Source organism: Harpegnathos saltator, unplaced genomic scaffold (genome assembly GCF_003227715.2).
Source record: "Harpegnathos saltator strain DR-91 unplaced genomic scaffold, Hsal_v8.6 scaffold791, whole genome shotgun sequence".
Lineage (NCBI taxonomy): Eukaryota > Metazoa > Arthropoda > Insecta > Hymenoptera > Formicidae > Harpegnathos > Harpegnathos saltator.
Genome location: NW_020230639.1, coordinates 271,368 through 287,156, shown reverse-complemented (window position 1 = coordinate 287,156; position 15,789 = coordinate 271,368). Strand labels below are relative to the sequence as shown.

The 15,789-nt window shown below is 43.9% G+C and overlaps 1 protein-coding gene across 4 annotated transcripts in view; it reads right to left on the bottom strand.

Moving 5' to 3' along the window:
• The window catches only part of Ada2a (Transcriptional adapter 2A), a 40,782-nt gene that overhangs the window by 292 nt on the left and 24,701 nt on the right, over nucleotides 1-15,789 (bottom strand). Inside the window, exons 1-4 of one of the 4 annotated variants that reach the window (XR_003114145.1) lie at nucleotides 2,951-3,163; nucleotides 689-2,148; nucleotides 343-469; nucleotides 101-271 (exon numbers count right to left, since the gene is read on the bottom strand). Coding sequence is in view for 3 of the 4 variants with exons in the window: in XM_025306607.1 (XP_025162392.1) it covers nucleotides 767-2,148; nucleotides 2,951-3,014 (1,446 nt within the window). In the remaining variant the exon portion in view is untranslated. Of the gene's footprint in view, nucleotides 1-90; nucleotides 272-342; nucleotides 470-616; nucleotides 2,149-2,950; nucleotides 3,164-15,789 lie in introns of those variants that run through there. The other 3 variants (XM_019844097.2, XM_025306607.1, XM_025306608.1) reach the window with 3 other exon arrangements.

The window sequence follows — 15,789 nt, the reverse complement described above, 5'->3', positions numbered from 1 at the left end:
AATCAGTGTCAAATATTGCGTGTTGTATATTTGCGAACGTTGTACTAAATTTATTTCACTTTTTATCTTACCAAATAAATAATAACCTACTTTCTAACGGCTGTGATTGTCTCTTTATTCTTCAGTTTGCCAAATCGATTCGTGTATGTCAGGCTCTTCATAAACACCTCGGAAAACTCTTGCTCCTCTTCCGCCGATTCGTTCTGAGCTTTCCTGTGTTCCAATAGCATGTAAACTTCCGATATCAACAGGGTCTCCGCATTTTCGAATTCTGAAAAAGTTTGTCATCTCAACTGAGACAATGAGACAAATATTTTGCACAGCATATAGCATTGTGAATACCTTATGTAATACGATAAGATGTATCGTCTTCTTGACGAATTGGTCAAAATTTAAAAAATTAAAAGAAAACTTTATTCAAGCAACTGTCAAGCTCTCTTTCCATATGCAGGTACGGAAGCATGTGTACCTTAGAATAGAAAACAATAAAACTACCTAGGTTGTATGTACTGATTGTAACAATATTAAGAAAAGCACTTAATAAATACTTGTGTTATATATGTATATACATATGTATGTGCACGTGCATATATACGTGTTATATATATATATATATATATACACTTATGTGTGTGCACGTGCATACATACGTGTATACACAACGTCATGATTTTGTCACACAACTTACACACGTCCAATAGAAATAATATCACAATAACGTCAGGTCATATATACATAAAAGTACTATTTCGCTGCTAAAATATCATCACGAAGCTGGTTTATTAATGTATCCCTCTTCCGTCAAGTAATCATATATCTTCCGCGTTTTGTTAACGTCGATTTTCAGCAATACACGGGCTTGCGCCAATTTGAGGGAACCATTCTTCTTGTTCTCGGCGATCAAGAGGTGTTTAAAGTCCAAGTAACAGGACGGCACTATCCTTATGGCGGAACAGAGCTCTCTCTCACTGGTAGTCAGCTTCTCGTAGCTGGGCAGGCCCTTTATCGGAAGAGGTGGCGCAATTTTACGCTGCGAAATCACACTTGAGGTCGGACTGGTGCTGTTCGTGCCGTAACCCTGCACCACGTGCTTCCAACTGTACTCTGGATTGCTCAGGTACTGCTTTTTCTCTCTCTCATTCTCCTGCCGCAGCTTACTCAGTTTCTGGAACATGCCCACGCTGTGGAAATACTTCAGTCCGTTTCTGCGGAACTCCAACAGCGTGTTGATCTGATTTTTCAACTCGCCGACGCGATGCAAGCCTTCCATAATGTAGTCAAAGTCCATTCCGTCCACTAGTTGCATGAAGGTCAGCAGCCGCTCCGCCAGCGGCCTGGTGATCGTGTTTTCGTATCGCTGTATCCAAAACATGGTTTTGCGAAAGGCGATTAGCCCGTGTTTACGTATTATCCCTAGCCTACGCATTCGCTCCCTCAGCCTGTTGTTGTAAGCCTGTACCATAGCCACTTGAAGAGCCTGTCCTAATTTGTAATCATAATCGCCGGGTTGAAACTCGTCGAAATTGAGGTCGGCTACCAACGACTCCGCGTGATTGTCGAAATTCACATCGAAATCGGAGCGCGCCGCGTTGTAACCCGCTAATAATTTAGCGTTGACCGCGTTTGGCGCGAACCTAGGCGGCTCCTCGAGGTCTTGCAGCTTGTACAAATAAGGAGTCGGATCGCTGCCGAATAAGCTAGCTCGGCTCTCCTTTATTCTAGGTAGACCCGATAACGTCTGACTGTCCACATAGTGCTGCAGATAATGTTGCTTGCACTCCTCCGCAGATTTACCGTGCATCATGCGACCCATATCTGTCCAGTTGCCGAAACCGCATTGTTGCACCACGTCCAACAGCTTCAGCTCCTGCTTGGCGTTCCATCCGCTGCCGTTGATCAGCGGGAACTCGTTCTTTATGATCAAGTAGTCGTGATCGTTCCTGTGCGCGTCGATCTCCCGGCCATTGGCGAAACAGGGCAGACATATCTCGACGTTCACGCACACGGCGCAACGCACATACGGCTCCACGAGGATCGACCTACACATGCGACATGTCGGATCTGAGATAAGGATTTCGTCCTTCAGAACTGATACCTCAAGTTCTAGGTCGCTCACGAGCTTAGCCGTTTTGCTCGCTGGGTTGCAGTCTGAAAGAGGAAAATCGTTACCTTAGCCCTCTGCTACTCTGCTACTCGGATGTGTGCAGGTGCAGCTACTCCTAAGACTGCGCGAGAAGCGGCTCTATTTGGCAGAATTCCACGGATCTCCGTGTACGTGTAAAGCTGCGTGATGCGTCGTGTTAGTTTTATTCTCGTAAATCTTATATATCAATACGTTCACAAATGCATTATCAAGCCTCGTACAACGCTTCCTCTTAGTCGAGTTGCAGCTATATATGGAAAGAGAGTCTTGGAACTTCCAATGACAAAACTCACGAACAAATTTTGTAAATTTTGCCGCGTCTTAGACACTCATAAAGTCTCATTTCTCATGTTATTCGCACACAACACTCAAGATTAAGGACTGGGATATTCGCAATATAAACAAAATCGTAAAATCAGTGTTATTTATAATGCTTATTATCTTCGTCTTACCGTACAGTATCCAACAATAGTTATACGAATAAATGAATAAGGGAGAAGCACAAGGAAACACAACTCTCCGGCAAAAAATAGCTCGTCGCTGCACCGCATATGCTATTCACTACGTTTTGTTTTCAGACACACGGGACGATGAAACGTAACTAAAACGTAACTAAATGTCTCTTCGCGTTCCGTGGGTCGGGTTTTTAGAGACTCGAAATTTCTCTGATTTGAAAGTTTCTTTGACGATTTGAAGATTTAGACGTCAAATCTTGAGTAAATATTACGAAAGTGAGGTTAGCTGCACAACTTGCCTACCGCATGCACTCGCATCGACGGATAACAATTGGACTGAAAGCAGCAATACCTTTCGGGAATTGTAAGTCCGCCGCATCTTCCTCCGTCATATCCGTGAGATTCGGATTCGCCATTTTGTACAATCGATATTTTCGTTCAAGAGAAAATTTCCATCCGGTCAATCACGCCACGATCCATTCATGTCAGCGTCCCTCGAAGTAACAGACGCCCGTGAACAGCTGGTCACGTGATGCGCATAAGGACGTGATACACGTGGTAACAGCTGGGGAACGCGTGCAGCGCCATGAATGACGAGAGAAACGTGTTGGTAGGTCGTTTCGTGGCGCCATCATACGGCAGACGAAAAGCCGTGACCGACAAAAGTGAGTTCGCGAGACCTAGTCGGTAGCGGTCGTTTCTATCGCATGTTGACTTTACACCGTATGCTTTATTTGTTATTTGTTAATTTGCCGAGTTCTTCGTTGTAACATCCTCGTACTTGATATCGATAAAAAGATCTGGAGGAAATTAGTCTAATTTAAAAATAAATTTACGAAAGTATAAATTCTTGTGTCTTGTGTATAATGGGAATATTTTGCAAGAATATCTTCGCAAATCATGTATAACGCGAAAAGTATGCTTCCGCATACTCCACACAATTGAGAGACAATTGTGTAACTATGTAGAAAATTGATACGTCAATGATAAATGAACAACGTCCGTCAAATTTCACTGAGAATTTCAGCGAGTAGCAAAACGTTGCTACTGTAAACAGACATTTGTATTGTTATTGTAATTGACAACAAATCGACAGACCATCGACGACGATCTATCCGATCGCGAACTTTTATTCTAGTCACTGTACCAGTCACATAGACCCTGCGCTAGGTGCATCCTGACACAACAATGAAACAGGTGCCGCTTGAAGATGCGGGATAATTAAGGTCAAGCGTGAAGCGATAGCATCAGAATACCTAATCGAGAGAATCCACGTTGAAGCCATTAGAATGCACATTGTCGCCTTTCAATGAACGGAAACAATAGACGTGGGACCGTGAGAAAAGATAGCCACGCCGGTGGAAAGAAATTATACGGGCGCTGCGCGTTATTATCTCTTCTCTGACTTTCCCCTAAAGAGACTCGCTCCGCCTATAAATATCATTACGCCGCGAAAGCAAAACAGCGTCGTGTCAAAGGTGTGAGAAGAAAATCCTGCCGTATATACCAAGAGCGCGCATTAGTATTGTCGTCAGCGGAGAAAATGATACGCGTGAATAAGTAATTAATATATGTATAAAAATCTGTCTACATTATTCTCTTGAATTTACACACGAGTTATCGATTATGTCCTACTAACTTGTGGCGGGATCCCGTGGCGGAAACTTTATCAGGTGAAAGCAGCCTTAATTAGACACGACGTATAAATTCTATGCGAATCACAAATATTTATTCCACGATTCCACGAAGCTGTATCGGAGCTGTATCGTTCATTATTATCTCTGTATGCATCGAAATGGCGCTCAAATGAGCTCCTTCGCTAGGAGCCCGTATATGCATGACAATGGCGTTTCTATGCGCACATATTAGCCAACCTGTTCCCCGTGAAAGTGTCGTGTAAAACACATGTCGAATACGCTAATTAACCGCTTTCCATGTCGGAGATAAAAAAGCGAACGTGGCTATTATATTCGTTCCAACGAATAATAAGTTCGATAATAAGTAGGACGATTTATCCTCTGATAGGCTTGGTGGCTTGAAGACAGAATTAATCCTCACGACCAAGAATCAATTTGCTATCTGCAAATTGCCCGTCCACGTCCCTGGAGCGTTATTCACCAGATTCACCAGATCCTGTTTTGCCCAAGTTTTGCTCGATTAAACGTTGCGACACTTTTGCTCGATAAATTTCCCAACGCATCATCCCACATCCATCAGGAGTGGGAATTGTTTTCTTCTCGAGTAATTCTCGAGAAATATATATTTTCTCGCTGGATATGCGGAATGCGTTGGAGAACTCATCGAGCCAAAATATCGCAGCCTTTAATCAGCCGACTGCATTCTCAGCGCTACAACCAAGTTCGCCGCGCGCTGCCACGTTTAATTGACGCGACGCGAAATTTGCGCTGAACTTTTCCTGAAGAAAAATCCACCGAAGCGCTCATGCATATTGAAACAGCAGCGAGAGGAAGCGATTTAGAGCTTTCGCTCCTGCATACTACACCTCACACACACGGCGCCCGTTTCCCGAATCGCGCCACGTTCACGCGCGATGCGCGATGCGCGTACTGGAAACAATAGAAACTCGCGCGAGGCACGATCATACGCGATGGAAGTTTGTTACGTGTTGTTCTCGCGCGAGGGTGTGCATTAATAGGCGAAGAGCTCGCCACACCCGGTCGCGGCAGCGACGATCGACGAGCGTCGCGCATGAGAAGTCAATTTCCGCGCTTCCGACGAGCGCTTATTCACCCGCTGAAAAAATTATGGAGATAACACGAGACGCGGAGCCGGACTTTGCGAACGCGAGGACGCTGCATTTCCGCGAGCTGATCGACAGCAAGAAGCGGCAGGAAGAGGACGAGATCGTCATTGCCCGCTCGCTGCGCGATGACGGGATCTTCGACACCGTTTACAGGGATACCACCGTGAAGGGGTAAGATGTCGGGTCGGGTCGGGGTCAGGGACTTGTCAAACAAATCCGGCAAGAAGAGCCCGCGGAAAGCGGTTCGCGACACTCGTTCGCGGAATTTGTCCACTGGCGTTAACCGTTAACCTCTCCTCGGTCGAGTCGGTGCGTTTACCGAGGTTAAATGAAGCGTGGCAAACGCTTGATCGCGTAATGAGGTGGTAACAGGCGTTTGCAAAATTTACGTGTCGCGACACACTGTTGACAATTTTATCAATAAAACTCGTTTCTTAGGCCGCGACATAGATCGCGGAAAACCCCTCGATTATCGTCGTCGTCGTCGTCGATGAACATGTTAAACGGGTTAAGTCCACGGTGAATGAGTATACGCGAAGATTGCAAATAAGAGTGACGTTTCATTATCCTTCAGTCGTTCAGTCCGACGTCCTTCACCAAGGGGATTCGCCAAATTTACGTCCCGCATGATTGATATGACAAAGCGTTACGTCTCGGCGAGTAATTAACATTATATCGTAAATTACGTCACGCGTGCACGCAGCGCTGGCGCACCGCTGTTCGCCGATGACAGGAAAAAATTTCGATGGTGGCTCATTGTCGGTGGGATTTTAACGATTTCTCGCGTACTTCCGTAAGAGAGATCGACGACTGTCGAGGTCGCTCGAGGTTTGATCTAACCGGCCGACTGTGCGTGCAAGATTAATACCTCGACGCAACACACAAACCATCTCGTAACGTCTTCCGGCGAGACATGGTCTATTAAGTGAACATGGTCTACACCTACAAACGGAATCGCGTGAACGAACTATCCAGTAAACGCCGTAAACAGTAATAAATTGCCCATTACATTCTGCACTTCTTATCGACGGATTAAACGTACCGGTATGTTTAATTGACACTTTTTAATTGTCAAGGCGCACCGCCAAGTTTACGGCTTTTTTAAAGCGGCACGTAAAGATACGACGACGTGGTCGTTTAATACCCAGCAATAAATTCCGTCGAGCGCCTCTTAAGAAGGGGAAAAAAACCATGGAAAAAAGAAAACAAATCAGCCGGCCTGAAGCCGAAAGATTTCATGGAAGGACCGGCGATGGGTCATTCGACACATGATGAGCCCGAACGACGGCATCACACGCTCGTCTCCGATGCCGATCGAGCGTAAAAGAACGGCGTCTTTCTTCCTCTGTCCCTCTCTCTCCCTCCCCCCCCCTCTCTCTCTCTCTCTCTCTCTCTCTCTCTCTCTCGATGGGGTTATCGGGCCTTTTACGGTTCAGTTGTGACTCCAATTTATCTCGTTAACATCGCCGCGGGCGATATATCCTACATAACGGTGCACGCACTCTAACGCCGAGCGGGCCCGACTCTTCCTCTCGCTGGCGATTCTCAGCCGAAGCTGCATATCGAACCGCCGTATCGCCGGTTAGGGTTGTCGACCGAAGGCTCTCGTGAATCCATGGGCTTCCTTGGAGCGCGTGAAAAATTCGAGACGAAAGGAAGCCCTCCTCTTCGTTAAATTGCCGTCTCACTCTTTTGGACGTCCGTCGTTCAATTAATTCACTTCATTAACTTGACTGAAGTAACATTGTAACCTGGATATGCGAACTGTGTCCTGCGCGAATGTGGGCGCGCGTGTGTGTATGTGTGTTACATCTCCGTTACATTTCACCGACACGTGTCGACTTATGAGCGACTTGAGCCGGCGAGTTGCAATTCTTCACCGCGGCGGTGTAGAATTCTGAGAAGTTCCTCGCGGGGAACCGCTCGATCACCGAGCCCAGAAAAATCTTCATCTAAATTCAGACAAGCAGGTACCACTTAAGATCGATGGATCGATTTGCTCGCGAACGAAGAACGATCCCCGCTTAATTCGCGATCGCGCCGAAGAAGGTTCGATCGTAACATTGCGCTCGTCCTGCTCCACGCGACTTGCACACACCGACGCAATTTAAAATTCTTTCCTGCAACCTCCCTCAGCGCGAATCGACCGAATATCCATGTTTCTGGATTTAACGAGACGAAACTAATCAACGACGCAGACGACGTCGCAAAAAGTCAGATTTGAAAGCAAGATTGAATTTTGCAGCGTGGAATCACTCATCGCCGAAATTCTTTTATTCTTCCGCTCCTTTTTTCCCTCTGCAAAAGATCAAATATAACGATATATGCAAAAACGGGCCTGAGGTCCCATCTCTGCAGATAAGAGCAACACCGATAAATATTCATGAAGTGACGATGACTTTTGTTCGGTCGAGTCCGGTCATCTTTCACAGACGTCACGACGACGATTGTACGGCGCCCCAGTGCAAATTACGATTTACGTAAGCCAACACGATCGATAATAGCGAGGTCGACTTCGCGAAAATGCGACCTTGCCGCGGATGACAGATAAGAGGAGTCGGCTGGTCAAGGCCGCGGTAATGATTTCGAACATCGAGACATTTTATTATCGAGAATCAACAACAGTCGGAGAATCAACTATTCGGACGAGCACCGGCGATCTCTCGTATCGGGGACTCGAAAGTTCTCTCACAATCGACTTTGCGCGCGTTCGATTCTATGCCCGTTGTTTATCTGTCACTTGGAAAGTTTCACCGTCGAGAGATTCACCGCTCAATGGAGCAGAATTCCCCGATGGATCACCTGAACAACGGAATATGTTCCATATAACTCTTTTTCCCCGTATAAGAAATACTCTTGCTCTTCTGGATAAGCTCACAGCGACGCGAGAAAATTCGAAGTCTGTCATTATTAATAATAATAATAATAATCGAGGGAAACTGAACGTTCTCTATTGCGCGAGCTACGCATGACAGTGAAGAACGGGAAACTACTTTCACCAGCTGTCTTAATCGACGCGAAAAGACGATGTCTTTTTGCCAACGTTCGACCGATTAAAGCTGCTCCTGGAAAGTTAGCGGTAGATTCGATCGGCAGCGCGAATTGCCGTAATTTTATCGATACAAAAAGAGAGAGAAAGAGAGAGAGAGAGAGAGAGAGAGAGAGAGAGAGAGAGAGAGACGCTTCGTTTTCGTATCTTTTTTTCTCTCTCCTTATCCGCGGCCTGTGCCGCGGCATTCACACGCGCCGCGATGCGAAATACTCTCGCTTATTCCCGACTATACTCTTTGTTTGATACGACGATCGAGAAGATGTCGAACCGAGAATGTGTAACCGGATTTTATCTGTTACGTACACGATATAAGAAAAGATCTATGTACCTTTATCTTTATTTAGAGTCGCGCTCGGTGTTAAACGCGATCACGTGATTCTCTCTCTCTCTCTCTCTCTCTGTGAGTCCCGTTTGCCCAAAATGACCGCGCTCTTAAACATAAATATGAGATAATAGTCGCGATTAACGACGAGTGAACGACTACCAAGGTCTCGTCTTAGATAACAAAGCATCCTTCGCGCTCCCGTGGTCTTGCTGAAAAATGAGCTTTGGCAAGTGAGAAGCCACCTGTGTCACGTCCCGGAAGCGAGGATAACTCTAATTTTGTTGCGTAACGTCGCTCATGACGATCATGCACGCGTCGGTTTTGCTCTTTGCGGACGCGAGAGAACATTGAATGCCGTTTGAGGATACTTGGAAAGGAGCAAACCGGCAAAGATTCTAGATTCTGGAGAGAACTAGAGAGAAGATGCACGAGGATTCCGGGAAGCAAATCCGTGACGGAAACCCGTGCGCGTTCCCGTCCGCGAGGACAATTTTAAACGCGCCGCACGATCGTTTTACCTCTCGATTAATTAACGATAAATCGCGACGGAATATGATGTGTCGTTATCGTAACAACTAACGGCCGTAGGATGTAACTCCAATCAAAGGGGTACAATTATGAACGGTAATACGCCGAGAAAACGACTGCGAGAACATTCCTCGCGGCTGCACTTCGCCCGAGCCGAGCGACTAACGGGATAACGCCGATAAACATTTGTCGAGCGTCGCGATCGCGCGCCACTCCTAGCCGACTTACTGCATGTGCGAAGCTGCGGCATGTCCTTCTCGTACGCACGCATCATGAGTATTCCGTGTCCCTGACCGTGTAACTGACCTGATCCGCGTTAACGTATATTAGGTCAGATCCTCCAGACACGTAAACTCCGCGAGAGCGCGCGTGCGACGATCTCTCCATTTGCAATTCATGAGGTCCTATCAATTTTCATAAGTAGCAAAGAGAACGCTTCGTTAACGCTCCCGCCCGCGCGATGTATATTATAAATATACTCGTATTTCCCGCGAGGGGTGTCGTGTTTTTGTCCTATCGCGATCCCGCATCTAGGGATCTACGAATGTTACGACGCGCTCGCGTAATAAATCCGCACGCGTTCTAAGACGCGCTCGTCGATGCCTGCGCGACCGGAGCGTGTCGATCGAAATGAGGAACGCGCGCGATAACGTTTCAGAACGCTGTTTCAGAACGCGAATGCGGAGAGACACTTTGCTCCACACGCCGTTGTCGCGCCGGATGATTCGCGCGATATGTACCGCAATATTCAAATCTATGCAAATTAGCGGCTTACGAAGTTGCGAAAAATTTGCGGAATGTCGTGACGGATTATTAATTCTCGCGATATCGCGCGTCCTGCCGTTCCATGAATATCGAAGTTCGCCGGTGTGTTTCCACTGTTGAATGACTGTACCAACTGCTTATTAATTCATTATCACACGCGACTTATCCGATCGCATTGTGAAGGCACGCGCGTTTAAAAAACGAGTCCTTCGACATGAGTTATTTACGGGTTTCCACATTGACCTATAATCGACACATCAATGCAAACTACTCGACACTATTGGTATCGATGAAATTCCTGTGCTTGGTGAAATCTCGCCTAACTAATCCTGCTGCTGAGTTTACCTGAGTTTACCTACGAGCTCCAGCGAGCAGCTTAATCGCGATCGCGACTGACCTTCTAATCTTATCTCAAGCTCCTCAAGTTCCGACGAATTCCGACGATTGATCGCGCGATCCTGAATCGAAAAAAAATCTGATTGCAAGCAGCCGCATTAGAACACTGCCGAGACGAATGAAAAGCCACGCGAGGAAAGCCCATCGTGCACTAAGAAAAAAAATTTAGTATCTCTAACAAAACCGTTTAGTTGAGTTGAGTTTTTAATAGCAACCAAATATCTTGTTTTATATAACAAAATTTAGTTGTCTCAACTAAATATATTTTTCTGCTTTGTTCTCTGGACCAAATGATTTTGTTCTTAGACTTCGTATATAAAAATTAAGCATTTTAGTTATTTTATACGTAAAAATTACATAATAACGAAATATTATTTTACATAAACTAAAATAATGCCCAGTGGATACTATTTTGTCTTTCTGTGCACTAAAATGTAGATTTTATATATTGAGAAAAGATTATAGTATTTTTAACAAAATTCATATAGTTTAAGCTTTTTGGTTGCTATAACAAAAAAATATTACGTTATACGAACAAACCGTAATCAAACAAAATATTTGTTTGCAGGAACTAAACAGTTTTGTCGGGCATATTTTAACCAAATTATTTTGTTGTTGCAACAAAATTTCACGCAACAATACATTTTTCCTAGTGTGCAAAGACGACATTTTAGTCACTCGGGTTTTTCCCCGAGACTTTCCCAGGTCGGCTTGTTGGCCGAATGTCAAATACGTGCTTTTGTTTCCTCGTGATTTAATCGGTTATCGTTAATGAACTGGTTCGCGGACGCCAAGTGGAATACTGACCGGTTGACTCCGTTTACGGGCCACGGCGTCATCAAAGATGCGGTCGCCGATCGGTGTCGCCATTGATTACATTAGGAGGAACGGGAATCATTAAACGACTTCCTGATATCCTTTTGATACGTCACGTCTTGATCGTGAATGTTTATGAATTGTCGTTTTTGGGTCAATGGATTAAACCAATTTACCCTGGGATCGACAAACGTGTGTGTGTGTGTGTGTGTGATGTATGAGCGTGAAAGAGAAATAAGAGAGAAATGAATAAATTTAACCAACTGATTTACTTACGTTTAGGCTTTTGGTTAACGGATTTTCGGAGCGTTACGTACTGGTCAACGATTTACGAACGAATGAATAGGGGATAGGAGTCAGAGTGGAGAGGTTCGGTTATGTGAAACTGTATCTTAAAACAAACCTTTATTTAACCCGTTGAATACAACTGAGAGGCTTGTACGTGAATTCAATGGTAACTAGTGTGAATGGCAATTAAATTAGAACGAAATATAGATGGCAATTAAATTTTTCAACGAACAATTGATGTGAAGTATCAAAGATGATTTTGGGCGTGAATGATAAGTTACTATAAACTGAGATTCGAATATTGCCAGGAATTAAGAATTTCGTCAGGTATAACAGTTTCAAGTGCCCAAATATTTCCCAAGTGTCACCCTTGTGCGCAAGAATTGTGTCTTATTTAAAAGACTTGTGTCTTATTTAAAAGCTAAGAGCTAAAGACGCTGTCATCCGCGCATTGCCCTTTTATATACAGGCGGTGAGACACTGCCACGCGAGTTCTTATCACCTTAATAGAAGAAGGGGTAAGGTGTCTCACACGACATAAGAGTAATAATCAATAATCGTGGGTCGTGGTATTTAATGTCTATCTATTGTTCTTTTCTCTAGTCTTCTCCGGTGAAGAAGCATTCGGTGTCGTATTTATTACGTCTAGACTGAGTAGCCAAAATATCCGGTCTAAATGTTATTGTTAAATTAATTTTATGATCGAATTTAGAAAGGTTGTTCAAAGTTACGTGGACGTAACAGATAACTACACCATCGCGCGCATTTGCATATTAGTTACTGCGACTCGTGCGTATCGCCGATGGCGCACTGATCGCCTCGAGAACGTTGCGAGCGAATCGAGAATCGCACGTGAGCTCGTCGCTCTACGGAGAGAGGAAGAGAAGAAAGAAAAAGAGATGTGATCCACACGTTATAATCGAAACAGGTATAACTGTATCTCGCCGTTACCGCCACCGAGTATATTTTCATACTCGATTGCTCAGCGTGTCCACTCACCGGCCGCCGATTATTATATGATATGTGCGAGCGGCGATGCGGGAAACCGCGTGGAAATAAAAGGCGTACTCGCGATTATTATTGGCGTTCGCGCATATTGATATGTCCAGTGCGTCTCGGACAGATCGATTACGGAATTCGCGCCGCTTTCCAATCTACGTAGCGCAATCGAGCTCTTTTTCCAAGAGCGATCGTACGCTCCCAATCTGACTGCACTTTTCAGCCTCAGCCGACGAGATATTTTACGTTTGTCTTTTCACTCGGAATTCGCAAGGCACGTATCCCCCCTCTCCCCCCCCCTCCCGGTCCAACCGCGCGAGCGGTTTCTTTATAATTTCTTTTACATTTTTATTGTTATGAAATATCACCGCTTAATGTATAATACCATAAGGGTTGGGCTCGCGCAACGGTGTGTCCGTGTATCGTGTGTCTATCGATAACTTTGTATCTGCTGTTGTCGCACTCGAGATATTCGAGATGTTTTGCTAATGTTAATGCGCGCGTCAATAATTTCTCGTACGATCCATGTTCCAAATCGAAGCGTGCCTTACATATCGATTTTTTTTTTATGTCGCACTAACGGTACTTCGTAGCTCCCTGTCTGAACCGCCACTGCGATACGTTGCTAGTGCGAATAGAAGAGTGATTTTATTCGAAGATATCGCGAAAAAAATAGAAAAAATTTACAGATCGAAATACGTTCCAACCGAGTACGATTCGGGAAACATATTATACCTAATTCGTACCCAACACGAGGAATTGTTGCACTATTACTCAGCCACAGATAAAGATATTTGCAATCAATAATAATGAACAAAAAATAACAGTAAATACTGACAAGAATCTTTCTATCGTGTCTATTTCCCCTCTCTGTGTATACTTAGGCCTTACCGATAATTTAATTAATATTAATTAACAACCTGAGTGGTCGTTATCGATGAGTGGTCGATTGCGCATTTTTATCTAATTTTAACTCGACGCGGAATGTTGTTTGCGCGTGCCTCCCACAAAATAAAATAAAAATAAAATAAAAAAACTACGCAGCGCTCGAGATTACGTATAATTAATAATCAAAGAAATGTTCGCAGCAACTGGAACGGATGTCGCATGTTTGCGAGAGTTGATGCACGGCGCGATCTGTATTAACTTTTTCCCGTCCATTGTAAAGCGTCGTCTGATAATCGATGGAATTTCCTTAATTAATATCGACACACTTCCACACTACGGTTCACCGACTTTATTCCAGTTCGACTTTCGCCTCGCGGGCGTTTCTTTGGAACAACGCCGAGACAAAGCTCATCCAGCACCACCGCCGTCGTCGTCGTCGTCGACGACAACGACGGCGGTGCAGAGGTGAATGTCGTAATGGCTCTCGATTGGTACCAATTTATTATTGTTTATAAATATTTGTTGAAACTGTACAAGCGCGCTTTACATAAGACCAATCGATCAGCTGGTCTGCCGATTGACGAGTGCGATCGTGCGTCAGGACGTCAAGACGTCAGGACCGATCCTTGTCTCAACGATATAAACGAGATTAATTAAAGTACAGTCCAACAGAAGCACGGTTTATCTTAAAGACAAGGCAAATATTGAACCGATTTACGATTCGTCGAAAGAAAATAATGGTTTTCGCGACGTCATTTGACCGATTTTTATCCACAGCTGACACAACACTTTGTTCAAACAAAATGCCTTCGTAATGAAGAAACAACAGGAAGATAAGTCTTAAAATGGCAGTAGAGCGCGGAGGCATTCGCCGGTGACCATAAAAGTTTCCATCAGGTGGTTTCCACGCTTATGCTACGTAACCTGATTAGCACTTGTCCTTGATCATTACCCTTAATAAAACTTGCGCCAACTATAATCGTAAAGACACTTTTGTCGCGAAGAAACAAAAGAAGGTGAAGGATGAACAGATTATCAACCGCGATCGTGCGTATCGATTGTCTCCCTTTTCAAGCGGCCTGCTATTCGACACTTGACAGATTCACAGCCAACGTAATATTGCAACGTCAAAGCAACACTATAACAATTTCTTGTTTTTCATAAGAAACGTTTAATCGCGGTTGATCGGACTGCGCAAAATTCGCCTAGGTCACATCTCACGGGGTAGCAAACATTCTCGGGAGGCGTAGATTTCATCTCAAGTGTTTATATAATGCCGCGTATCGCGTTGTATACATTGAGGTACGAAACCGTATCTCGCAAAGTTGACTCCTTTCTACGCAGATGCACATAAAGGAGTTGTGCGTGTGTTGCACAAGAAAATAATAATATCATAAAGATATGATATTATTATAGGGAATATAATGTCAATATTAAAACGTGATGCAGCTTTGTACTGTCAAAACTATCATTCATCCATGACACAGACACGAAGGTGCGTCATGGATGAATGACATCTCTAGTATAAGAAGAGTGGCTGAGTCAAAATGAATTGATATGTTACTTTTTTGCTTGTACTATAGACGATAGCTCGCCTAAAGGCTTGTGCGACGGATTACCGTCGTGTTTTATGAAAAAGGTGTATTATTAGTAACCGCTGCTGAAGTTCAGGATATATACGTATTTAAGAGATTGTAATTTAAGTTGTTTTCATGAAATTATCTAATCTAATTGGTTCGTGAAATTACTTATAACTTCAGTAGGGAAAAGTTTATTTTATCGACTATATTAATTTCAATTTATCCAAAAAAATAGATGACTGATGTGCTGACTGACGTACGATTTAAGTATCTTTACCCTGTGAAAGATATATACTTCGTTTGTCCATGACACATTCTATATGACAGTTTCGACAGCTCGATGCTCACCATGTGTCAACGTCAATATTCCACGTCTTATTTGTACTGTGTTATTATTGTCAGCACGTCAGCCGATGATTATTCCTTATTAGGAATCAGGCAACATTGAGAAGCACCTTCTCGATCTCTCGATATTATTATATGAAGAATTTATATGAAGAATGTCCAAAAACAGTCTCATTATTTTCTGATACATTGTACTTGAACGTGTGGACTTTAGGCACTGATCGGTTGACTTTAAACACTTTTAAGTTTTAATTTTAAAAGATTACTGTTGTTATTATTATCAGCCTTAACATTTTTCAGCATGCTACAGAAAAAAAATGTATCTTTAATTTATCTTTAAATTTTCTAAAAAAAATACCGTTGACAATTGGTTCGGTGAAGCTAAAACTTTTCGTACATGTACACGATATGTATATTTTATTAACAAAGTTAAAACAGCAAGCTT